The 25,324-nt window shown below is 34.3% G+C and overlaps 2 protein-coding genes across 24 annotated transcripts in view; one reads left to right on the top strand and one right to left on the bottom strand.

The window, feature by feature from the left end:
- Positions 1 to 6,581, top strand: part of Nrm (neuromusculin) — a 423,138-nt gene extending 416,557 nt beyond the window's left edge. For 5 of the 23 annotated variants that reach the window (XM_064042325.1, XM_064042324.1, XM_064042323.1 and 2 more), the window contains 5 exons: positions 69 to 176; positions 577 to 686; positions 971 to 2,116; positions 2,208 to 2,936; positions 3,993 to 4,130. In XM_064042325.1, the coding sequence (XP_063898395.1) occupies positions 69 to 176; positions 577 to 686; positions 971 to 2,116; positions 2,208 to 2,933 (2,090 nt within the window). In that variant the 3' untranslated portion in view covers positions 2,934 to 2,936; positions 3,993 to 4,130. Of the gene's footprint in view, positions 1 to 68; positions 177 to 576; positions 687 to 970; positions 2,117 to 2,207; positions 2,937 to 3,627; positions 3,670 to 3,992 lie in introns of those variants that run through there. The other 18 variants (XM_064042330.1, XM_064042329.1, XM_064042328.1 and 15 more) reach the window with 11 other exon arrangements.
- Positions 6,582 to 6,809: 228 nt separating this feature from the next.
- LOC110377859 (uncharacterized) lies at positions 6,810 to 17,072 on the bottom strand. Its single transcript, XM_021336896.3, has 3 exons — positions 16,852 to 17,072; positions 9,351 to 9,479; positions 6,810 to 8,236 (listed from the first exon to the last, which is right to left on the bottom strand). Exons 1-3 carry the CDS (start codon positions 16,870 to 16,872, stop codon positions 8,090 to 8,092), a joined length of 297 nt encoding a protein of 98 aa, XP_021192571.3. The 5' UTR covers positions 16,873 to 17,072; the 3' UTR covers positions 6,810 to 8,089.
- Between the last annotated feature and the right edge of the window lie 8,252 nt (positions 17,073 to 25,324).

Below are 25,324 nucleotides of genomic sequence, written 5' to 3'. Positions count from 1 at the left end.
CATGTTACGCTTCAACGCTAAAAGCACGTTTTATTTTGCAATGTTTTTCAATGTGAGCATGTTTTTAGTTGTGTCGTTCAAAAGGCCTGATAGGATAGTCACAACTAGTGCCAAAGTTAAGCCTTTTAGTGATGAAGAGCCGAGGAATACGAGAAAGAGGAAGAAACCAGGTGACAGTGAGTAGAGCATGCTTTGGTTGGCTTCCGTTTTGAAGTGTGTTTTAGTTTTGTAGAAGATAAATAGAGCTATAAAAATAAAAGTTAATTTTGACAAGTGTAAATATAAAATAAATCATTTTGGATCAACATAATCGCGGGTCATACCATGAATCGTTTTAACTATCTACAAGTGCTGGCTAGGCGTTACATTTCTCTATTGCAAGGCGAATTATTACTCTCTAAGAAGTGGTATGATCCTTGATTATTTCATCAGCCGAATAATGACACCAAGAGTACAAAAGAACTACAAATTCATCAATTTCAAGTCCAAGGTTCTCAAAATTATACTTTCATACTTTCCTAAATATTCTCAAAATCATACTTTCCAAAATTCTCACAGTGCTTTTATTTCCAACAGGCCCACCTACGAATGGCGTAGATAATGCGGCAAATGGCAACCTTGGAGCGGACAACCCGGGTCTCTATGAGAACCTGCCGTTCCACGGACTACAACAACCCCCCAATAAGGTACTTTTGGACATCATTTTGAAAATCATTAGCTAGAATCATCTACAATTCGTTTGGTATTTCAGTAAAGTTAGTAGCACTAACTCACCTTTTGAAACAGCAAAGCTGAGGGAGCTAAAATTCTTAAAACTTGGATAAATGTTTTACTGAAATACTCAAACTGAAAAATCATTTTAATAAAACTACCAACACTTACAATTAATATTCATGTTATTTTGTTTGTTTTGCTTAACTTATAATTTGCATTTATTTTTGTTTCATGTTTAATAATTTTGCATGTAAAGCCTGTACAAGCGATACAGCCTAGAGTTGTCGAAACAAATCCAAAAACGTCGAAAGGAATTGAAGCTTTACAAAAACAATTGACTACTAACCCATCGTTCACACCAAGATTGGTTTGCCCACCATTTGTACAAAATGCTATAGGATATCCCATGGCTTCTAATTCACAATACTCTTATGGGATTCCAGTATTATCGCCAATACAGCAGATGTATCCATTGCATCAGACAGTTTTACTAAACCCTTATTTGCCTCCAATGCAACCTTCATACTTAAAACAATTCCCAACGATAGATGAAGAAATCCCTGAAGGTGACAAAAGAAAATTCTCATCCCTAAACACGAGAATACAAAGAAAGCCACCTCAGTTCCAATCAATGAGAGTTGTAAGAAAACGCAATATCGAAAGATTTTATCCGAACACAGAATATGGAGAGAATTTCAATGAAATCAATAATAATAAGAATGAGAATCCTTCACCTGTTGCAGAAGATTCAATATATGTAAACTGTCCGTCTTTACTTAAAGTAAAATCTAACATCAGTGGAGTAGAACAATTTGAAAACCTTACAGATTCAATACAAGTATGTGATGAAACAGAACTAAATAAATCAACCACTTCTCTAAACAGACCGGTACCAGCACCCCGAACTAAGATATCTCCTTTTTCTTCGCCTGCAAAAACTGATCATGTTTACGTAAATCTTTCTATGCCTTTGATTAATACAAAATTTTCAAAATCCATTGATACTATTGACGCACCTGTGCGACCAACAAAATCTGCCGAAGACATCTCTAAAACAAAATTTGAATTGCGTAAGACTGACGAACAAATAGAACAAGAAGACAGTGATGATGATAAGGGTAATGATGAAAATCCTGATCTATCGAAACCAAATATTATAGGAGCTACTCCTAAAAGGAATCTCTCAATTACACTACCATCTACTTCTCTAGTTAAGTCTGTGGTGAAGCAATTGAACGATGAGGGTATAAACAAAGTTGGGTTGCCAAAGAAGCAAGTGATACCTCCAAATAAGACGTTACAAATACCAAAATTGACGGAGAAACCGGTACCAAAGCGATCAGTAGTCAAACGTAGTCATTCAGTACAAAGTACAATAACAATGGATAGTGATAACGGTCAGGTATAAAAAGCTTATTTGTCATTTTTCTGTTTTATGTTCCTTCTGGCTAATTTGTGTGTGCTAATCACTAACAAACTAATTTCATTTTCAGAATACTAACATACTCCAACAACAGTACATGCAAAAACGTAACCACTTCACAAACTTAAGCAACAAAGGGAAGAATAAGAAAAACTTTCAAATACCGCTCCAAAAACATCATAGCTTTTGTTACTTCCAACCTATTAGAGTAGACAAGCGCATCCCAGTAGACCAGGAGAGATCTTACAACAATACTATAGGACCTCTCATCTACCAGCCGTCAGAAGCACAATACTACACAAAAACATTAAACAGGACGAGAGAAAAGAACAGCCAAAAGTTAAACCGCTTAAAAAAGTCTGAAAGCTTAAGAGAGAAGCTGTCCTGTGTCGGCGTTTACGATAACTATCAGAAACCCGATTACCCAGAACCAGAATACAATGAGTCTGAAAGAAAGTCATACTTGCAATTGCTTAAAGGCAACTACATATCAAACTCAACGAGAAACTTAGGTCCCGAAAATTTCAGCTCGAATTACTCGGGCACGAAAGATGACAAGCCTAAACAAAAAAAGTTAGTGTACGCTGATTTAGCTTTAGGTAATCATAATATGAAGTTTAAAAACACCGTCAATTCAAATAGACATTTGTATGATACGTATACAGTAGGTTCAGATAGTACTAACAAAGATACTAACAGTAGCTATAAGAATATGTCTAGTAATCAGAGAAAAAGTGGTCACTCGCAGCCTAGAAGTGACTATGCTACTCTCAAATTCAATGAGATCGATGTCTGAAAGGTGAGTTTCAACGTTTTTATTAAAGCTTTTAGTTTTAAGAGTGATTCTATGGACAATATTAATAATGGCTCTTAAACTTCTGATTGATGTATTAAAAAGATAATCTTATTAAAAATATATAGATAAGTAAAACAATTGTCAAGTTAATCTGTCCACGGAATCGACAAATGCATAATTATAATCAATACTTAAGACAAATCTCTCTTATCTAGAAATTATCAAAACTCTTAATCATGAAATAAAATATTATATTAGACACTTATTTATTAAAGTAAATTTTAATTTACAACCTAATTTGATCCGATAATTATTATTTATGAGTATTATCAAAGATAAAACAACATAAGATAACTCTTTCAATAAAATGTCGTGATGGTAATATGTGCGTAAGTGGATTACAATTGGCTTTCACAGCATGAAATTTCCGACACCACGAAAAAGCCTAAAATAATAATAAAATTGCCTATAACTCATACATTTACAATATTCATTTGCTGCCCACCTAAACTGCTTATTTTAAACTTTAATGCTAGGGAATAGAGTCCATTTTCATTTGTAGTTTTCTGCTACTTAATTTGCTCATATGATTTGAAGGAGGTTCATAAATAAATGCCCATTTTCTTTGTAAATGTATGAGGTCCCAATAAGCATGTATTTCGCAATGTTGTGACGTTTTTATATTTTCTTCTAGGAGCGTTTTACCAAGAGTGACACGTACATATTTTAAAATAAGGTAATACATTTATTTTTCAAAATTCATTTCGGAATCATATCGCTTTTTAGTTCATCGCTTTTAAATTAAAAATTGACACTGTACACGAAATTTTATTTTTTGGTTATTAAAAAAATCGATTCATTTTTATAAACTAATCGCAAACTAAAAACTAAAATAAAACAAGGCTTTTTATTTTAATCTTCAAAAAATAAAAGCTTGTAAAAAAGCTGTGCACTTAACACATATTACCATTATATTTTATGTATGTTGTTTTTTTGTATCTATTGTGTATAGTTAGAACTTCTGAAAAAATTCTGATTTTTTTTCCAATTGTTTCTCAGCCGTTCAGACCCGAAGACCAATTCATTTACGCAGACGCTGATATGAAAGACTACGGGCCTATTAACTACAAAGCAGCCTCGATCTACGCTCAAATGAAAAAAGTCAAAGAACAACAAAAATTACAGGAAATTTACGATAAACAAAACGAAGACATGTTGTGATTACTAATTGGTTGTCAAAAGGAAAAAGTTTTTTTCCAATTGTTTTCAGTGTAATTGAAAAAAATGTCAAAATTATCTTGGTGCTTTGTGAAATTCTGTTTTTAAGTACTTGAAAGTAACTGGTAACTAACTTTTTTGTATTTATTTTAGCATCAATAATGTCATCGCATTTTGTTGTTTTTGTATTAAGTAATTTAATTTAAATTGTTGAATTGCCATTAATTAATGTATATCTCTGCATTTTTCCTTTCAATTAATGTATTTTATTTTTCTACTTTTTATTGTATTTTAGAATCTTTGGACAACCAAGTGATCAACGTCAAATGATTAGTAAAAAAATTATTAAAATTACATTGCTGGAATAATCCTGTAGGTATTTGTACATTTTAGAAGGTTGTCGTATAAAGTGTAAATAAAAATAGATTTCTTATATAAATGTAACTTACCAAAAGATCTAGTTGTCAGTTTAGTATGAATTTTATGCTAAATTAATTTTATTTTGGACCGGAGCCGAATATTTATTTGCGGCAATTCCTGGAGGAAACTTGAACGAATCAGTCTAAAAATTAATGATTATTTATAAATGGTTTTCCTGATAAAATTGTACCCACTGATTAAACTATACATTGTACCTAATGTGGTAAAAATTAACTACTTTTTAAATCCATGTTCCATGTTTTTTAATCCAATGTTTTTTGTTTATTATTTTTAAAGATACCTGATAAAATGCACGTCCGCCATTTATTACGAATATCTATGTTATCAAGATAAATAAAGTATCTGTCTACGCTTGATCACGTGTAAGACGCAAAAAGATATAATTGTCTTTATCAAAAGATTTCGCCTAAAGATAAAGTATGGAGATGAACTTCGAACTCAATGTAAGGTATGTTTCTAAATTGAGTTTTTTAGTGAATGATTCTTTACGCTATTTTCTGAGATTCGCAGATTGTAAGTACCAATTGTAGATCTATTTGAGTCAATCTAGTTCAGATGTGGATAATATCTTACAAACGAAATCTTTTGTGAAGAGAAAATACGGTGTTTTCTTCTTTACCTATTGATATGGATGATTTAGCAGTGTTATTCAGTTGAATCAAGAATGTAATAATTTTATAAAGATTCACTCTTATGAAGTCTGTTTTTAATACCAAATCTATTCAGTTTAGTACAATTTTTAATTTATATTTACGAGAGCAAACAGTATTGAAATAGCCAATAATAGTTGGATGTATTTTGTAGCTCAAAATTGACTAGCAATTTCGAGTTTATGAAGAGGTGTCGTTTATTTATTTTTTGAGCTACAAAATAGATTTTGAAAATGCACAGCAAAGCTTCAAGTAGGTCGACAACACATAGAGATTTTAATATCCGTCCAAGCGGGAATGTCTACAAAGATTAGTTGATTTTTAGCTAAAACCGTATCTTTGTAAAATTTAGTGTAAATTACATTTATCGTGTAAAAATATTAGTCGCAAGACCTAAGACTATCCAAAGATAGATGAATTAGGGAGTGTATTGTGCAATCGTGCAATTATGCACAATTGAGTAGATGTGTTCACAGTTTAATATTAAACGATGGCCCGTAGCACAATCGGCATTTATTTTTTTACTTTATTTTTTGTTTCTTGACACTTTTTGTACGATTTATTACAACGAATCACATTTTTGTATTTTAAGTTACAAATTAGTGACATTTTGTATCTTTAACACGACTTGTTTGTAACCTTGTTGATGTAAATGTGATAATAGTCTGAAATGTTAACTCTGTATTAGTTCCGTTTGTTTTTACAAGTGGCGCGTACAGCTTCGATTTTAGGTTTTTAACCATTCTACAATCGTGATTAAATAAAAAAAACTTTGTGAGACTAAAACAATTTTTCGTACTTAAATAAGTTTAACTGTCGTACTAATGTAAATATAAACAGGGAGAAAAAATTACAAAATGTCGGCGAACAGTTTTCCAGTTGGAAAATAAAATCCACTTCTTTTATTTTATTTTTGTATTTTTCTAATTGGAAAACAATGCTTGTTTCCCGCCGATATTTTCGTATTTTTTCTAAATAAAATAAAGCACTAGAGATGCGCTCAATGCGAGTGCTGTGACACGTGGGGGATTATTTCACTATTTTGACTTTTATATGAAACTTCCTTTTTTTCATATTTTAACTATCACTGTCAACTTTTTCTGAAGTAAGCATACTTGATAAAATAAATTTCTTACCTGCATTCATTAGTCCCAATTCTCTAGTAAAAGTGACCTTTATTTTCTTTTTATAAAGATGCACAAGAATAGTGAAATAGTTCCGACATGTCGCTAAACTTATAGAAACAAAATATTAATAAAGGTATTAGATGAGGTTTTGTACATACAAACTTGTTATAATATGTCGAATAGTGTTATTAAATTAATTTATGGATTTTTAATCGTCGTTTTGTTTCATTTTATGACTGACACGCTCAAAAATATACACATCCAGAGAAAAAAACCTAACACCATGAAATAGTCAAAATCTTGCAGAGAATTAACCCCAAAATATTAGGTACAGCAAGACCCAACTAAAGTCATGGAAACTAAACATGAAAGAAGACATGAAAGTAAGTATACTCAACACTGAACAAGGATTTCACAACTAAATAAAACAACAGTAGATATTCATATCAGTAAAAAGTAATTTTACTTTATTTACTTAGATACTTAAAATCTTATATTCTTAGTTACTTCTTCACTTCAGACGTTTAAATTGCACACTTACATAAATAATATTTACAACATTACACATTAAAAGAAATATTTACATTTTTATCACAGCTTCAATTTTTGAATCCAATTCAGATTCAATTTCGCATTTTTTTTCTATTTAACAATATATCTGATGAAGTAGTTTATTTTAGTGAAAACTAAAATAAAATCCTAAAATATTTGAAATTTTAGTTTCACATACATATTTTAGTAATCATGTTTATAAATCACATGTTTGTGTATGAATCACAATTCGCACGGCTGCGCAAAGGTTGCCAATTAGCTTAATGATAATTAATATTAATTAATGTTTAGTCCAGTGACCACACGGATATATGTAATACATAACAGTAATTAGCGGTTCTAGACATATTTACTAACTAATGTCTCATCCTCTAACTATGCTGATTAATCTCTTCAAAACAAAATAGGAATATTTTTACAATGCAGGTCGAGACCATTACAGGCAGTAAATTTTTGTGAAAGGTTGCAAAGTTCTAAAAACATGTAGAAAGTTAAAAGAAAATTTTCTAAGAAAGTTCTCATTTTTTTAGTTGATCCTTATGATTATTACAAGATGGTCTCACATTGAGAAATATATTTCAATAAATTCAAAATGTACCTATGTATGTGTGTCTGTCTATGCGATTTAAATGCTTCTTCTCTCTTAAATTACACCTAGCTTATTCACTATAATTATGTACAACATTTGTTATAAAAATAACTACATTTTAGTGTATAAAATACATACTTATTTAGTTCGGTATGACTGACGACGCAGTTTTTCAAAACTTGGACTTATTTAGAATAGCGGATCTTTGAAAGAAATTCTTATAAATATCATTTGACTTGAAAATTACTCAATTTGAGGAAAAAAATATGGAAAAGTTTCAAACAAGAAATAAACGAAATTAGTGTCAAGACCAATCGCAATATATAAAACACATTTTCACCTAGTTTCTTGCCTTAATTTTTCTGGTAACAGTAAAAGCTATTCAGATAATTCTAGCACAAAAATATTTTCAAAGACCGCCCTCCATTACGTCCAAAAAATACTTAAAAGAAGACATTATCAGTAACAAAGTTGCTACTTAAATTAAATGCAAAACGCCTTCTTCACCTTTTGTCAAAAGGTCAGTCAATCTACCACTCCTAAAGTCAAACTTATGACTACTTAATGACTATTTGTTGGTCAGTAGAAGTCATATTGACCTCTGCCGAAATATACGTAGTCAGAACACCACTTTCTGGCTTGAAGATCTGTGGAGCAACATGCTGGATATGCCAGTTTGGACTTGGTGAGCTTGGCGCATCTCTGGCAAAGGTCTAGTAGCTCATCCTGTAACAAAAGATATAGAAATTAGTTAATGGAAACTTTTTTAAATAAGCCTTTTTAAATTCAGGATTGGTACGTGAGATTTAGATTTTGCACACACACTTAGTTTACAGCTGGGATTTACAAAAAGGATTTCAAATCCGGTGTAAGTATAAACGAACATATAAAGATCCTACAGACATGTTTAGTCTAGGGAAATAGCTACCTATTTGTCAATATACTTAAAAGCAACTGATAATTTTACTTAGACTCCATTTAAGCAAGAACTTATCGAATGGAAAACAATCTTTATAGGGCTTTTACTTAAATAAACTAGGTACTACTTAAAATAAGTATTTAATTGTTTTGTTCATATTAATTTTAATCGTATTGTATTTTGAAACTGATTTTTTAAGTTAAAAGTCATACCGTGATTATTCATTCAAAGTTGAATTGAGTTCCTGTCTACTGGGTATTTAAAGCTAACAGAAATAAATGTCATTGACACATCGTTATTTACTTGTATGTATAAATATCTCAAGAACAAGGAAGAGAAAAAGTTTCCACTTTATATTGCAAAACTTATAAACAACCGGATAAGAATTAACCTAATTAACTACAGTCTCGTTTTATCTGTATTTCGCACCCAAAACAAAACACTTTGAATAAGTATAAAACAAATGAACATGCTTTGTTACATATGGATAAGACAGATATATTTTTCGTAAGTTACGATTAATGCTTTGTTTTTCCAGGTAAAACTTGTTGGAACAATGTATTCTATAGAGATGCTTTAACTAGGGTTCTTCTCAATCTTATCTAGCATGAAATATTCATTCAAATCGGACCACTAGTTCCATTTAGCGCATTCAGAAAAACTTACAAAATCTTCAGCTTCATAATACTAGTACAGATTCTCTTGAGTTAACTTCAAGTTTCTACAAAATCGACATGTAGGTATTGGTACTAAATAAAGAGGACTGTTTTCACCAACAAGTGAAGCCAAACTATCTCCGGCTGATATAGGCTATACCTATTTATCCGGGTCCGGGATGGAGTGCCCTCAGGACCAGGGTGAAATCTTGGGAAACAAATAGTTAACCATTATAAAAGATGCAATAGTACCTAAAACACTTACATCAGTATGACATTCAGCGGACTCGGTAAACACTCCGCTGCCGGGCGCCAGCCACGGGGGTCGCGCGTTTGATTCCCGGACGAGCACCGCCAGGCACAGCACTAGCAGAATGCACACTATTGAGTTCAGCTGTGGACAAGGAAGGAAAAGTAAAATTAGATTGAGAAAACTTAAACTTGATATCTGAAATTATGAACACGCCAGAGTTTATTGAAATTTCTGCATCAGATTCAATAAATGTCAGTGAAAAGTCTAAATAAAAAAGATTCAATAAGAAGGATCCTAATTCGAAATTAAGAAAAGAGTAGCTTTCCTACGATCCTAAGGTACCAATTCATAAATAGAATTAGGTTCTTTGCACACGAAGCAACTATCAGCTATTTTTTTTGTTTTTTAACGACGTCAAAAATTCCGCTGTGGGTTAGCAGCGGTGAGGGAGTGTCAGACTCTTACTGACTGACCTGACTGAACCGTCGTGTTCCGTCATAGGCCTTTTATGTACCAGGGCCGCGGTAACTCGTTCGAACAACCCGCAGCCCCAGCAGGACTATCAGCTATTTGAAAGGATTCTATGAGGCGTCTATAAATATAATGTTGCTATATTTGTGCAATCCCATTTCATAATATTTCATAATAATTATTTTGAAAGCTAGTTGCAATCAATCAATGTAATCAATGGCTGCTTTAGCTCCATGTGCAAAGTGACTTAGATAGCCACTTCAAAAAAAGTTACTCCATGTAAACACATCTCTTGATTTCCTCAACAAAACACTTCTAATCAATAAGTGTCGGTATTGTTTATCTTAGAGTCCATTCATAATTGTCAGTGAAAGTATAATTTCATAAATGTCTAAATTTCCGATGTCCCAACTTAAAAATATCCCATTAGCGTCTCCCAATTCAAGTTGCATACAAACAAACAAACAAAATACTTGCGCCATAATGCTACCATACGATAACCCGTTGAAGGGGACCGCTATTTTGTAACCAAACAATTATTTTATCTAAAACAATAATTTATGACAATCACTCAACAATAAATATCGGTAATTAATGATAAAAAGCTACTTGTAAAATAGGGCATGTGTATTTGTTTAGCCAATATAGGTTATATGAATCGTACGATGGGTCATGTTGTTATGTTCAAATATTCGGTTTAAACAGGATGGCGAAAGGTCAAGAAAATAATGATTTTGTAACCAATATACCTACTTGAGTTACGCAGTAATTTTCTTGCTTGACAATTGTGTAACACTGACGATGGAATTCATCAATGAATCATCATGAATCGCTGAATCAAATATATATATTTTTGGAAATTACGATTCAATAGTGACATTGCCAAATTAATTAAAAAAATGCGTGTGTAACAATACCCTTATCCTCATAGTAAACAAGATAAGAATCAAAATAAACAAAGTAGTACTGTAGTAACCTAATTCATTCGATACAAACAAGCTCCGATAAGAAGGGCTTTTTAGCTATAAATTGTGATAACTCAGAAGATGGTCCATTGCTGATTAAACGAGTACTATGTGGTCGATATAACCTAGTTTGCAAGAGTAGTGGAAGTACATAATTGTTTTGGTCGACACCGTTTGAAAGTGTTACAAGGAAAACGCGATTGAAAATTCCAATTGTTTATCTACTTGGTACTGGTTGATTGTCTAAATATTTGCGGAGATATATGAATGAAATGTTGTGCAATCTTAATAATCATGTCTGTCTAGGCTAATTTTGGCCACGGCGGCGATTCTAATTTAAGGAGATTACCTAGCTACGCAGGACATATTATAGTGCACAAGCATTTGCGCAGACACAGGTGCATTCGCTATTCCTTTACTCTCTGCGCCCGATGGGACGGCAATCCAGCACACGTGGAGAGAGATCACAAGCAGGACTGACATTAACGTGCTCTACGATGCACGGGTGTATCAATCACCTTTCATCGTACCTACGTCTCCGGTAGATATATATTTTTTAACATTACTTTCTGGACATACCAACATTATCTCACGAATCCAATAAACTTAATAAAGAAAAACAGAGTTAGAGTAAAGATAAAACGGTTTAGCTAATCGAGTCATGGCATGACAAGGTGTTTCCTGCGGTTACTCCCGTGTCTTGGGGATCTGCGAAGTTTTTAGTCTCAAGACTATCTGTGTGGGTGCCAAGTTTCATTTTGGTTGCTTCGTGACACTTTGTACTAACAATTTTTTACGTCATCATTTTAGCCTAGAACCTTAAAAAGGACATAGACTACTTACTTTTTTTTATCTGGAAGCAGTAGTTCCCTCGGAACTTGGGTCGAACCGTGGACAACACCCAGTTTATAATAAAACAAAATAGATATTAAAATATGTTAGCAAAGTATAAAATACACGTTTTAAGGCCATTCCCCTATAAATAATTACAAGTAACTGCTTGATCCGGGTCATTAGAGGTCCATATTTATCACTTGTCGCTAAAATTACACCTAATTAAAGGTAAAAAACATTTAGAGTTGTTTTTGCGTGACTATTAACTTGCTTATCTAAAGGGTTAAAAAGCAATGGAATTATAAGTACTTGTGCTCGATCTTTACAATTTCATCATTGGGTTACTCTAAACTTCAAGAAAAACTCGTGATCGGTCCATGGATATGTCACCATTTTGTTATGACGAGTTCCTCCGTGTTTCGAAAGACTGTAAACTGCTAGGTATCTTTGGCAGTCGGTACGGGTAGTCAGAAGCCAGAAAGTCTGACAACCAGGTTTACCAAAGTCAACTGGTTTGAGGAGGTTAGATAGACCATAGCTGAGAAAAAGCTAGGAAAATATGCTATTCTAAACTTCGCTTAAATATTTGAATAAATTTTGTAACAAGGAACGTGTACGAACTAGCTGTTCCCCGCAGTCCCACCCCTATCCCGAGGGAACTACTTCCCGCATCGGGATAAAAATTAACCAATGTCCTTTCTATGGCTCCCAATACAACAAATAGTTCTTAAATAAAGTTCAGTGGAAGTATAGTGAATTTTATCGTTACAACCTTTTGCTGAATTAGCAAAATAAATACATTAATTAAAACATGTGCTATAAATTATCATTAGATAAAATCAAACTAGTAATTACTACAGATAAGTGCCTACCTGACACGATATTCATCAGATATCATTGTTATAAAAGACATGCTAATTAAATATTTTGATATTATCTATGTGATCGATCAATATGTTATCGTAAGTCATCAGACACTTCCCTCTTACCTATTTTATTATACGAGATTATTTTAAAATGAATTGAAAAGAAATATTCTAATAATATAACGAGGATGTTTTCAGGCTTTTCAGGTTTTCAGGCTCTAAAACTACAGAACCGATTTATAAAATTCTTTATCTATTGAAAAGCTACACTTTACCCAAGTAGCATGGGCTATATTTCATCCGGGCAACCCGAAATCGTTATAAATGCCCCTTGGTAAGACCGGTGGTCGGATTTTCTGACTTCTAACTATCTAGGTACTTATCCTGCATCTAACTACCGCCAAAACTATTTCAACAAATAGGACCATGTGCCTTCTAAACAAATAGGAACTTGTTATATTATGACATACTGAAATGATCACCAATATTGTACCCTGATCTACCTGGGTTATTTATCAGAGTTTATAAAATATATTACGATACCTAAATATTAATAAATAAATCATGATCTCGCCACGTGCTCGGCATTCATACAATGGACCAACCTATATCAAAAACTATAAAAACCTTGATAAAATATCAGTGTGAATGTTTCAGATTAATGATGAATGGAAAACTTCTAATTCGGCGCATGATTTGCATTAATATTATGAACTAGCTGATTCCCGCGGTTTCAACCGCATCTCTTGCGAATGACATCGCGCAGCCGCATAAAAAGTAAACTATAACCTATCTCGATAAATGAACTATCTAACACTGAAAAATGTATTCAAATCGGTCCCGTAGTCCCTGAGATTAGCGCTGTCAAACGAACAAACTCTTCAGCTTTGTAATATTTATTAGTATTAGTAGAGATTAGTAGACCGGTATCTAATTCTTGTATTACTTACATGTCGAATCGGCATGATCAAGAATGACTGAACATTTTCTAATCGTGTGAATGGTCATAAATTATGTAGGTATTTACATAACGTTACATAAATTACAATTCGTGATTAGATGTCATATTCTATTGATTAAATAATGCCTGTAACTATTGATTATTCGTAACTATAATTATCAGAAAGTACTCGAACATAGTTATAACCGCAAACTTTTTCCCAACTATGTTGGTATAGACTTCTAGTCTAACCGGATGCTGCTGAGTACCAGTGACACATACATACATAGATCTATTGCCTATCTGATCTCCTAAACCTAGTTACCCGGGCAGCTCAATACCCCTAGGTGAGACTGCTTGTAAGACTTTCTGGCTTCTGAATACCCGTACCTAACCAGAGAGGTTCAAATTACAGCCGAAACGTGTTTCCAGGAATACGGAGGAACTCGTCATGATGAGATGACCACGGATTGTCGAATCCAAGCATTTCTTAACCTTAGTAGACTTATGATTAATCAAATCGTATGCCTTTTACCCACGTGCTCCTATTCCTCCTCCTCCTATTGTGACAAATACCGACAGAAACGTACAATTACTTACTAAATAAGTACATAAGTACTACGTAATACAATGTTAGTATTTCAGTGATCTGTAACGATATCACAAACTGCTTCGCTCCGGATCGAACCCGAGACTTCGATAGTCTTTGAACCTCCGTTTCGGAGTACGAATATGAATTACAATAATGATTGTCATTTAGCACGTGTTTCAAAGCGTGATCATGTTAATGGGAAAGTAAGGTGCTTAGATGTGTAAGGTTTTACAATTTAATAGTGTTTAAATACTCTTTCGATTATAAAAGGTTTTGAGAACTGGCAACTGACAACTGACGTCAGACGGAACGCCGGTTTCTTCAAAGAAAGAAAAACAAAAGAAGGGGAATAAAAGACGGGACTTGGCGGGTCGGGGTTCGCATTTTTGGTTAGCAATATTAATTGTGATAATTTTGTAATTGATTTTGATGATACCGACTTGTGAAGCTAGAAATAAATGCTAAATATAAACTGTAAAAGTAAACTGGTATTTCTTCTACGAGAATCCTACTACTAACGAATTTCTACTACTACTGATACTTCCACCACTGCAATCTGAAGGAGATTCTTACAGACGAAAATTGTTAATAAAGGTTGCACCTTGCAGTGATTTCAAGTCACAGCGGAAGGAAAGACAAGCGAAGATGCCATAAGGCAGGTAGGTCAGCCAGTCAGGCATGGTTTAAGGCTATTCTTTTCCGCGTAGGTACAATAGTAAGTTACCTAATGGAAATTCATCTTAGGAAACCAGTTAGTAAATAATACATGGATAATAGGAAAGTTGTTAAAAGCTATTTTCATACGATTTCAAGTAAATTATAGATAAGTAAGTGAGTGGAAGCAGGTTCTAATTAAAGTAATTAAAAAAAATAAACAAACTAAATAATAATATGCCGTGGGGTCCGAGCGCCCACCTTCTTGCCAGGGATATTTCCCAGCGCCTGGTTGACACTTCCCGGGACCCAAAGGCTGGCTTTTATTTCGCACAGAGGTTGAGCATTGCCATCCAACGTGGCAATGCTGCCAGTCTTTTGGGTACATTACCCAGTGACAGCGATGAGGAGCAATTTTTTGATGCCCTGTATTAGTTTTAAGTTGTATATATATATAAGTTTATTTTATTTTCAATTAATGTAAATATTTTGTGAATAAATAATTTAGGTAATAAAGGTGGAGAATAATATGATTAATGAAAATAACTACATATCAGATACTCATTAAAATCTAAAGTGCGAAGAACAATAAGCACCTACATACCTACATAACCAATTAACTGATAAAATAAACTTGTAGGTACTTAAGCACAATCTGGGCGGAGTTTACCTAAAGTTGGGCGGAGCCTCGATGCGCGAGCGACGGTATCTTATAGAAAACCGTATAAAAATCTAGCTGTTGGCTCCGCCCCATCCCCTCCCACCTACGAACGAGTGTACCTACAACATACCACTACCACGTGTTGGGTCATAGGAGAGAAGATTAGGGACAGGTTACTAACATTTATATCAAGTGAGTCACAAATGAATGCCAATTAGAATAATTAAAGAATTATCTGTAAATAACTTTGAACCTAGATTTCACCTTTCGCTCGGTAGACATTCGCTTTCGCGTGGCGTCTTTTTGCTCGACTTCAGAGAGTCATAACATTCATAAAAGGGTCATTTAACAGTCATAAAAGAGGTGTATGGGTGTTTTAGACTCCGGATTCTTACGAATCATCAACGCCCATCTTTCGTGGCGTTTAAGAACACCTAAGACTATAAAATGAGAAGATAGTTTTCAAATCTGGATAGGAAACTAAAACTAAAGTTGTTCCCGCAAATATTGTTTTCCCACACTGCGGAGCAACTTATACCATGCAAAAATGTGTCTTACCCAATCGACAGATTCGCTGATTTTACTTTAAACAATGGGTGATGGGAGAAAATTGGTTTACAGCCTAGCATTTTCCCAAAAACTATATTGGGGTCAGGTTCCAGTCTAACCGGATGCAGCTGAGTACCAGTGTTTACATGGAGCGACTGCCTATCTGAATTCTGACCTCCTCAACCCAGTTACCTTGGCAGACTTTCTGATTACCCGTAACGACTGCCAAAAAATGACAAATAACAGACGGTAGCGACTTAACGTGAATTCCAAAATATGAAAAAACAAAATAATTTCTTCAAAACACGTTTGTTGACATTCTCTCAAATTATAGGTAAAAAGCATTAAACGCAGACAAAAACAAATCTGTTTGTTTGTATTATGATAAGTCTAGCAAAACTGTCGCCAACTGAACTTTTGTATACAAAATACATTTATATACAAGTATTTATACGTATACATAGTTGTTAAGAGGTAGATATGGAATTTTTATCGTATTAAAAGTTTGCACTGGGTCATATCGTGATTCTTAAAATAAATAATTGCCAATTAATTCTGCGATGGAGATAAAGTTGTTAATAGGATCCGCTTTTTTTTAATAATGATTAATTATTGGTTGTCACGTTTTTAATTATGATAAGTTAAATTTTGGCTATTTGATTATTTATTTTGACTGCTAGGTAAAAGTGCTATGTATGTAATTTACAATACTAAAGTAAATAGGATCCTCTGTATTTAGGTAGGTACTTCCGTAGTATTTTAAATCAGATTTCCAAAAAAAAATTACACTACCTGACGAAAATCGACGAAAAACTTCAGTCATTGGCAACGTGAAAAAAGTCAAGAAGATTAAACGAAAATACATTGAAAAACTTTACAAAAGGATTGTTAGCCTAACTACATGCAGTAGTTTTCAAAATAAACTCTAGTTGATAGTCTGTAAATACAGAAAAATAATAAATAAATTTAAAAAATACTCACCGAAGTCATTTTAACAGCCATTATCCCAAAAAAAACAGGTGAAACACAAACACAAATTAAGCAGAAAAAAAAACAAAAATAATCGCAACGCAAAATAATCGATATTAAAAAACGAATATAAAATACCGATTCTCGTATCGATTCTCAAAGAGGTGCGATTCTCGGTGAGGTTTTAAGCAAAATGATAAGTGCAAACGAAGATTGTATACTAAATCGTTTTATTTATGTAAGTATGTACGTTTTATATATCGGGAACATTGTTACGGCGCGTGCTATTCTTGTGATATAGATAATTAAGTTTTAGGGGCCCTTATCGGAATATTAAAACGGTTGAAAAGTTATCGTGGCGTTACATCAGATAGGAAGTTTTTTTTGTTGTGAATGTAATAGTGGAATATTTTTTCAGTTGCCTATTGACATTTACATTTAAGTACTTTTCAAGTTTTTCGTGCATTTTGAAGTAGTAAAAATTTCATTTTCTGTCCTTCTGAATTTATTGTGATCTGTTCAACTCTGTATCATACAAAAAACTTAAAATAGGAACCAATTTTTATAAGCTTTTACAGTGTTTTTGCAAAAAAGTTATATAGACGTTCGACATAGGTTTAGAAAGAAATTGGGGTACCTAAAATTTTCTTGAACCGTGTTAAAAGTCTTTTTTTTGTAATTGTTTGTAATTTCATTTTGTTAATAAATAAAGTGATAAAATTTCATTATCCGTTTGATAAAATCTTCCTTCTTCCCAAAACTTTACCTTTAGTCATTTAATTTCGCAAATATTTAGGAAGCTAATTAACAATATCGTATCATACTTAATCTAATCAGCCTAATCCTCGATACGGAATCGTCACATTTCCTTCTATATTATTATATCCTTTTTTATTACACCTCAGTGCACACAAACCTTAAGCCTGCGCGCACACAAACTAAACAGTTGACCGACTGTCGGCCCACTCGCAGGAAAAAAATATTTTTTTAGACAATAGTGAATACAGTAAGTTTTAAATTGGTCTGATCCCGAACAAAACCTGATCGTTGTTACGTGTATACTTCCATTCATCTCCATACTGATTTATGACCCCAACATAGTTGGGAAAAAGGCTCGGGAAATGATGATGACTCATTTATAAGCCCAAACCAACTATCGGCCGACTAAAAGTTTGTATGTGTGCGTGATTACAGATTCAGTATTTACAGAGTCTAAAGATCAATTTCAGGGTCGCGTTAATTTGCAATTAACGACAAACTATCAGGTACTTATCTCTGGCAGTTGACTCATATGACAGGTGACAGATAACAGACTAGACTATGTTTTGTTGATTCCTATCTTGTTGTTATATAATCAAATGTTCTTTTTTTATCTGTTGAAATGTAAAATAGGAGCTATATCTGATATGGCGGTGAAAGGTAGCAGATATCAGACGTTTTTTGGTAATTATTTAGACATTCAATTATAATTATATTTTAATAGGTACAAAAATAGTGGCTAATTATGTCTAAGTCCAATTATGATATGGTATGGCAAAAAATTACCTTCATACAAGCGCATCTTACAACCACCTGATATAAAACTCTTTGTAACTATGATAGGTATATAAGTATGAATGTAGATGGATGGAGAGGAAGAGGAAGACCTAAGGAAAGATGGATGGATTGCCTGAAAGATGACAAGAATAGGAAGGGAGTGAGTGTCAGTATGACGAGTGATAGGGAAAAATGGAAGAGGATGACATATTGCGCCGACCCCAAATAAAACTGGGCACAGGGCAGGAAGAAGATATAAAACTATACACTATTAAAGACTATAAAACTATATACTGTCAGGCGGCCAAAGAAGCGTTCTGTAAGTCACATTGACTCCCAACGCTTCTGACCCAAGTACTAAATGACTCCAAAATCCTTAAATATCTTCAATAACTCCATCAAATGTAAATACGTACATAGAGTATAACTTTGTTTATTTGTGTCTATTGATTTAATACTTAATTTAGTCCTAACGCATTTGAATAAGTTATTATAATGCCTAATGTGTACCTTTAATAGTATGGGTACTTAAATTTGTATTAATATACCTAAACTTTAAGGATAATTGATTCGCTAAAATACCTTTGATTATGATCTTTCGCCTCAATTTATGTTTAAGTGATAAAACAAATGTAAGTAGGTATTGTAAACCATTATCTTATTATTTTAAAAACTTTGGACTATTCTCTATCTATTTACTGTACCTATTGTTTAATCTCCATATTCGTGTTGTACCTAAAATATATTTTCTAGTCTAAACAAAATATGTTTATATTAAAAGATAAAAAAAAGCTGGTTATCAACAGTTGATAGAACTTTCTCTTGCTTGTATTTTTCCTCCAAATCTATTAACCGTAATACCTAAATCAAAAGTAAACAATAATAAATAATAAGTCGTGTACCACATTAAGTAAAAACAAAACATAACAAATACATTATTAGATTGTATATTTTTAATTATGTTAATGTAAATTTTAATTCAGAAAAAAAAACTTCTTAAAATGAAAAAAAAATGTTTGTACGGAACCCCGACATTATCACACGCTCGCCGCTGCCAAGTTTCCACAAAACGTATGCCCCTATCACTAAGGGGCTCGTGATTTAATTACTGCCGCCAATTAAAATATTTACATTGATGACGAATTAGTCTGACTGGTCTGACCTCGGGTCATCGGTAATTTTGAGTCAGGTTTTCATCACAGATTTGTGTATTGCGTAAAAAGGTATGTAGCCGTGGTTAGACACGTGTCTACTCTGTTATTTTAAAATTGTACATAAGTAGATATATTAAACAAAATTACACTATGATTAAGGCTACTTTTTGCATCAAATTGTCTGGAATGTGGTGATTGATAGCTGTGCATCGGAGAGCACGTTAATGTCGGACTGCGCCTGTCCTCTCTCCGGTCGTGTCGGATTGCCGTCCCATCGGGCGCAGAGAGTTAAGGAATAGAGAGTGCACCTGTATCTGAGCAAATGCTTGTGCACTATAATATGTCCTGCGCAACTGGCTGATTTCGCGTAATTAATATTATCATACACAGGTTTGATTTTAGCCGGTAAAAGCACGCCTGTCTTACGTGTCTAAGTAGAAGACGTCAATTTTAGCATTTTCGACGTAAAAAAATTCGCCTAACTCTTGTAAAACGTACCTTCTTCATTTCATTGAGTTCTGCATGCCAGACAGTGTGAGTCAGTGTCTTGGTATGCTCGACAGATCCTGTATTCTGATACATAGACAAGTAATTAGTATAAGATAACTTTTAATTAGATAACAATGTAACAGTATGACACATAGTGCTTAATTAACAGGTAAAGATGTCGGTTAATAAGTTAATTTGACTATCAATCAGACGATTAAGTTTAAAGTTTTCAAATAAATTGGATAGAGATTAAAGCGATCAACACGTTTGGACCTTCAAATATTAACATGGTAATAAGGCATATTGTTTCAATTATTTACCTCGAAAATGGCTAATTTATCTGATCCACTTTTTTACCAAATTACGATAGAAACCTATTCTGAGTCAAATTGAACTGAAACATTACGAATTGTGAAATATTACGACTCATTGCATCATTAACTTGATCTTTTCCCATTTAAATTGAATTTCCAATTCAGATTGATCTGGTTTTCAGCCATCTAGCCACTATAAATACCTATTGTAATTATTTGACCTCTATCAGTTACAAAACGTAAAATATAATATAACTAGCTGTTGCCCGCGACTTCGTCTGCGTGGGCAATTTCGTTTATTTAATCGTTCATTGCTCAACCCCCGTAGGTGATAGCGTGATAATATATAGCCTATGTGTTGAACCGGCCCCCAGGTAATAGTCATGCAAAATTTGATTTAAATCCATGCAGTACTTTTTGAGTTTATCCGGGACAAACATACAGACAAACAGACATACAGACAAAAATTGTAAAAACTACATACTTGGGTTCAGGATCGATTATGGATCACCCCCCAAGTATTCTTTTAAAAAAATATTCAATGTACAGTTTTGACTTTCCTATCATTTTATTATATGTATAGATTAGCACCTCTTGAGTAGGTGCTCACACTTTCTGGAAATAAAGCACATTTGGTGATTAACACCCAATTCTTTCTCGGCATGAGAAGAGGCCTGTGGCCTGCAGTGAGACAATTTAAAGGCCCATGAGGAAGGTATTGGTCTTATTTCTCTTCTAGCGAACATGTTCTTATTTCTCAAACATTGTTACCTATTTAGGTAATTAGGTATTACCGAGCGAGTGTGCGGGTCTACATTGCAAAGTTTTCGTCGGCCGATATTTCGACCGGGTTCATAAATCACTACCTATATTATGTAGATATGAATGGTAGGTAATTTAATACGAACCTTACAGCACTCACGTATCCGGTTATCAGACTGACCAAATAGTTTGATTGGATTCGCGACAATTGAGTTTACAGTGGAGGCATTTATAGTAGAAAGCATTTTCCTTTCCCTCTATCAAAAGAAATTACACAGAAGTACTTAGCTCTTGAAATCTTGGTATTACATAGTAAATCCATCATCAAGTTAAGTACACATGTAGTTACATTAATTATTGTACAGTTAATGTTATTAATTAATTTAAACCACCGGTTCCGAGGTCGCCATAGTAATTGAGGTTATCGAAGAAAATTGTCACTTGCATTCCGATATGATGTGTCGATTCTGTTTTCTAATTCTAATGTATAGTAAATCTTATAATTATGTTGTCATTGATCGGTAAGAGTCTATATCTCAAAATCCATCGGCTTAGCGGTAATAAAATTATATATTTTATTTATCTTAGACACCAATGACTTTGTTTCGGATGGCACGTTAAACTGTAGGTCCCGGCTGTCATTGAACATCCTTGGCAGTCGTTACTTATAGTCAGTAGCCAGTAAGTCTGACGCCAGTCTAACCAGGGGGTATCGGGTTGCCCGGGTAACTGGGTTGAGGAGGTCAGATAGGGCAGTCGCTCCTTGTAAAGCACTGGTACTCAGCTACATCCGGTAAGACTGGAAGCCGACCCCAACGTAGTTGGAAAAAATGCTCGGAGAATGATTTATTTGGACATGTGTTTCCTACGCCTTATTAAAAATGATTTGCCCCATTTCATTTAAGCTGCAAAATCCATATTTATAATCAGTTAGCAGGAAATCGTAATGCAATCTAAAAAGAATTAGTTTGGTACGCCTAATTTACTGTTTCCACATCGCATCAGAAAATAATAATTGACCTAATAGAAAATAAATCACCATTGACCTAATTGAATTTGAACTTAATGTAGGAAAACTAGCTTTTGCCTGCGATTTTCTTGCAGTCCGTGGAAACTCCTACTCACACCTAAATAAAAATTAGTCTACCTATATACATATATATATTAGTCTCCTTTCTTAGGACCGAAACTCTTTTGTCTTAAGGTTTTATTTATTACTAGCTGTTGCCCGCGACTTCGTACGCGGATCCTGTCCCTTATGCCAGTGACTACGGGGTCAGCAAAATCAAAGATCTGAATAGTCTGATATTGAATTTTAAGGGACCGAAGAGAAACGTTCTATATACTTAATTTTTGTACTTTAACAGCAAAAGCACAGCAGACTAAACAAAACGCTGAGAACTGAACCGCAATAGACCTGACCATAGGGATAAAAGTAGTGATTCTAATTAGTCCGCATTTGTGTGTGGCAAAAATATTACACGTATTATTACGTAAAAAAACATTAAATAGATGACAAAGTCGTGGTGACTTAGTGGAAGTCGTGGTGGTTTAGTGGGTAGAGAACCAATCTCTCAAGTATGAGCGTGCGTCTTTGATTCCAGGTCTGGCAAGTGCCTGCCAATGCAACTTTTCTAAGTTCATATGTACTTTCTACGTATATCTTGGATACCAATGACCGTCATGTTGTATCTTCGTTATTATTTGTTTGTGAGAGAGAGAAAAGAAAAATACGTGTCTAAAAGACGGACTAATTACTTTTTTGATTCACCATACCACCTATTTCATAACATTCATTTCTATACATTTCAAGTGTAGTATTGCTCCTGAAGTTCCACATCAGGTGTTCCAGATTTTCGATGTTTATACGTCAATAGAGAGTGCATCAGATTGAACCACTTTTGCTAAAACGTCATATCTTCATATGCTATAGTCTAGCTGGGCTCCTGGAGTTCCACATCAGGTGTAGGTGTGGTTCAATTTTTATAAGTCAACAGAGAGTGCTTATCAGATTGAACAACTTTTGCTAAAACGTCATACCTCTATATGCTATAGTCTAGCTGGGCCCCTGGAGTTCCACATCAGGTGTTTTAGATCTTCAATTTGTGTAAGTCAATAGAAAGTGCTTATCAAATTGAACAACTTTTGCTAAAACGTCATACCTGTATATGGTATAGAGAAGCTGGGCTCTTGGGGTTCCACATTAGGTGTTCCAGATCTTAAAATTTATTATCTCAGCTGAAAATGTTCATCACATGAAACAATTTTTGCCATGGCACCATTTTTGTCTCTCTTATAGTTTTGTTGGTCTGTTGGAGTTCTGCATCAGGTCTTCAAGTTTCGAAGATAAATTATAGCCTATATGTTGACCAGGCTTAATACTGATACAACAAAGAAAAAATCATTGAAATCCGTTCAGTAGTTCGGAAGATTAGCGTGTACAAATCTAAGAAGATGTATACAAACTTTCATCCCCTATTTTATCCCCTTAGGGATGGAATTTATCAAAATCCTTTCTTAAGGGTTGCCTACGCCATAGTAGCTTTATGCATGCAAAGTCTCAGTCCGATCGGTTTAAAATTCACAAAGTTTCATACAAACTTTCATCCCCTATTTTATCCCTTTGGGGGTAGAACTGATCAAAATCCTTTCTTAGCGGATGCCTACGTCATAACATCTACCTGCATGCCAAATTTCAGCCCGATCCGTCCAGTGGTTTCAGCTGTGCGTTGATAGATCACTATGTCAGTCAGTCACCTTTGAGTTTTATATATTTAGATATTTTATTAATGTCTGGACAACTATGTAAATAAGTTAGATGTAAATAGAATAGGTTTTTATATTGAAGTTGTGACTTCTCTCGCAATCCAAAATAAACCAAAGTTAAAGTTCTTTTTTATTTTTAATTAAATATAATGTCCCTGATATCCCGGTGCCGAGCGTGCTACGCGCTACAGTAGATACCAAATATCAGTTCAGTCATTTTGGTCAGACAGACAGAACTACTTTACATTCTTAACGTTAGTAGGGATTACTTTTCCCATTCTACCATCACTACTCTTACATGAACGAACATGAAACAATGACAAATATTGATAATACATAGTACTAATTTACACACAGAATACTACGCAAAGTAGTAAATAGTATTACATTGTATTAACATTAACAATCTAAGTCTAAACCATGGAGAATAAAATGACAAGCGGAGGTGCCAAAAGGGAAAATAGCGTAAGAAAGTACCGCGCCAAAATGCGGGTGAGCGGGGGGACAAGGAACGTTACTGTTTTCGCCCTTATACGCCATCTATGGACCCGACCATTTTTTGCAATACCAAAAATCGTTGACAGATGTCTCACAGAACCCGAACGCCTCGTCAGTGCACTCATAACAGACAGTTTTGATCATATCCACCGTACGAATTTGACATAGAAGAGGACACCTGACCTACCTGCATTGTGGAATCTCCTCTCAACTTTCCTTACTCCGTGGTCTAAACTCAGCGTATTGTTATCAGAAGAGGCGTGGTCGTAACGGTTCAGGAACTTATCATATGTCATGATGCAGCTGACACAAGTGGTTCCAGGTGGTGGCACGTGCTGGTATGATGATGTACTGTCTGCGTAGATGGACGTCAATGACTGCCCTATTGGTCTTTGAGAGCACACGTAAATCGTCGTAAATAGAAATGAATGGTAGTATGCACATAACAAATATCAGATATTTGGCCGATGTTAGACTGAGTAAAGACTTGAATTCATGATTATTTCTTTCCAACCATCGAGCGAACTGGCTGACAGTTTGATCTGCAGTGTATCTGCGATAGCGAAAACTGAGGAATCACTCTTGATCGGAACAAAGTATATTCTTTGAAACTTGATGTTGCTTCAGAGAGCACGTATTGGATCAGACACAGTCTAAAAACATCGACTGCTGGACTGCTGCCTGCCCTGAGCTATGGGCATTTGTCCATACTCACCGCGCTGGGCTAGCGTGTTGGTGAGCGTAGTGTGAAATATTTTTACCTTCGGAGATCCAATCTTATTTAATTTTCCACTGTGTTTTCCACCAAGTGGAAAGTTGGGTATTGGGTACCAAGGAGTATTGGGTTGCCCGGGTAACTGGGTCGAGGGGGTCAGATAGGCAGTCGCTCCTTGTAAAGCACTGGTACTCAGCTACATCCGGTTAGACTGGAAGCCGACCCCAACAAAGTTTGGGAGAAAGACTCGG

Source organism: Helicoverpa armigera, chromosome 28 (assembly GCF_030705265.1).
Source record: "Helicoverpa armigera isolate CAAS_96S chromosome 28, ASM3070526v1, whole genome shotgun sequence".
Taxonomy (NCBI): Eukaryota; Metazoa; Arthropoda; class Insecta; order Lepidoptera; family Noctuidae; genus Helicoverpa; species Helicoverpa armigera.
Note: the sequence above shows the minus strand (reverse complement) of the source record. Positions and strands in the feature narration are given on the sequence as shown.

Bases quoted from the DNA above. Each gene is read 5' to 3' on its own strand.
- LOC110377859 (XM_021336896.3), bottom strand. From the start codon at position 16,872: ATGGCTGTTAAAATGACTTCG. The intron at 9,480-16,851 runs GTGAGTATTTTT...CCTTGTCCACAG, and splicing joins TGGCTGTTAAAATGACTTCG to CTGAACTCAATAGTGTGCAT. The intron at 8,237-9,350 runs GTAAGTGTTTTA...CTTTTGTTACAG, and splicing joins CCGCTGAATGTCATACTGAT to GATGAGCTACTAGACCTTTG.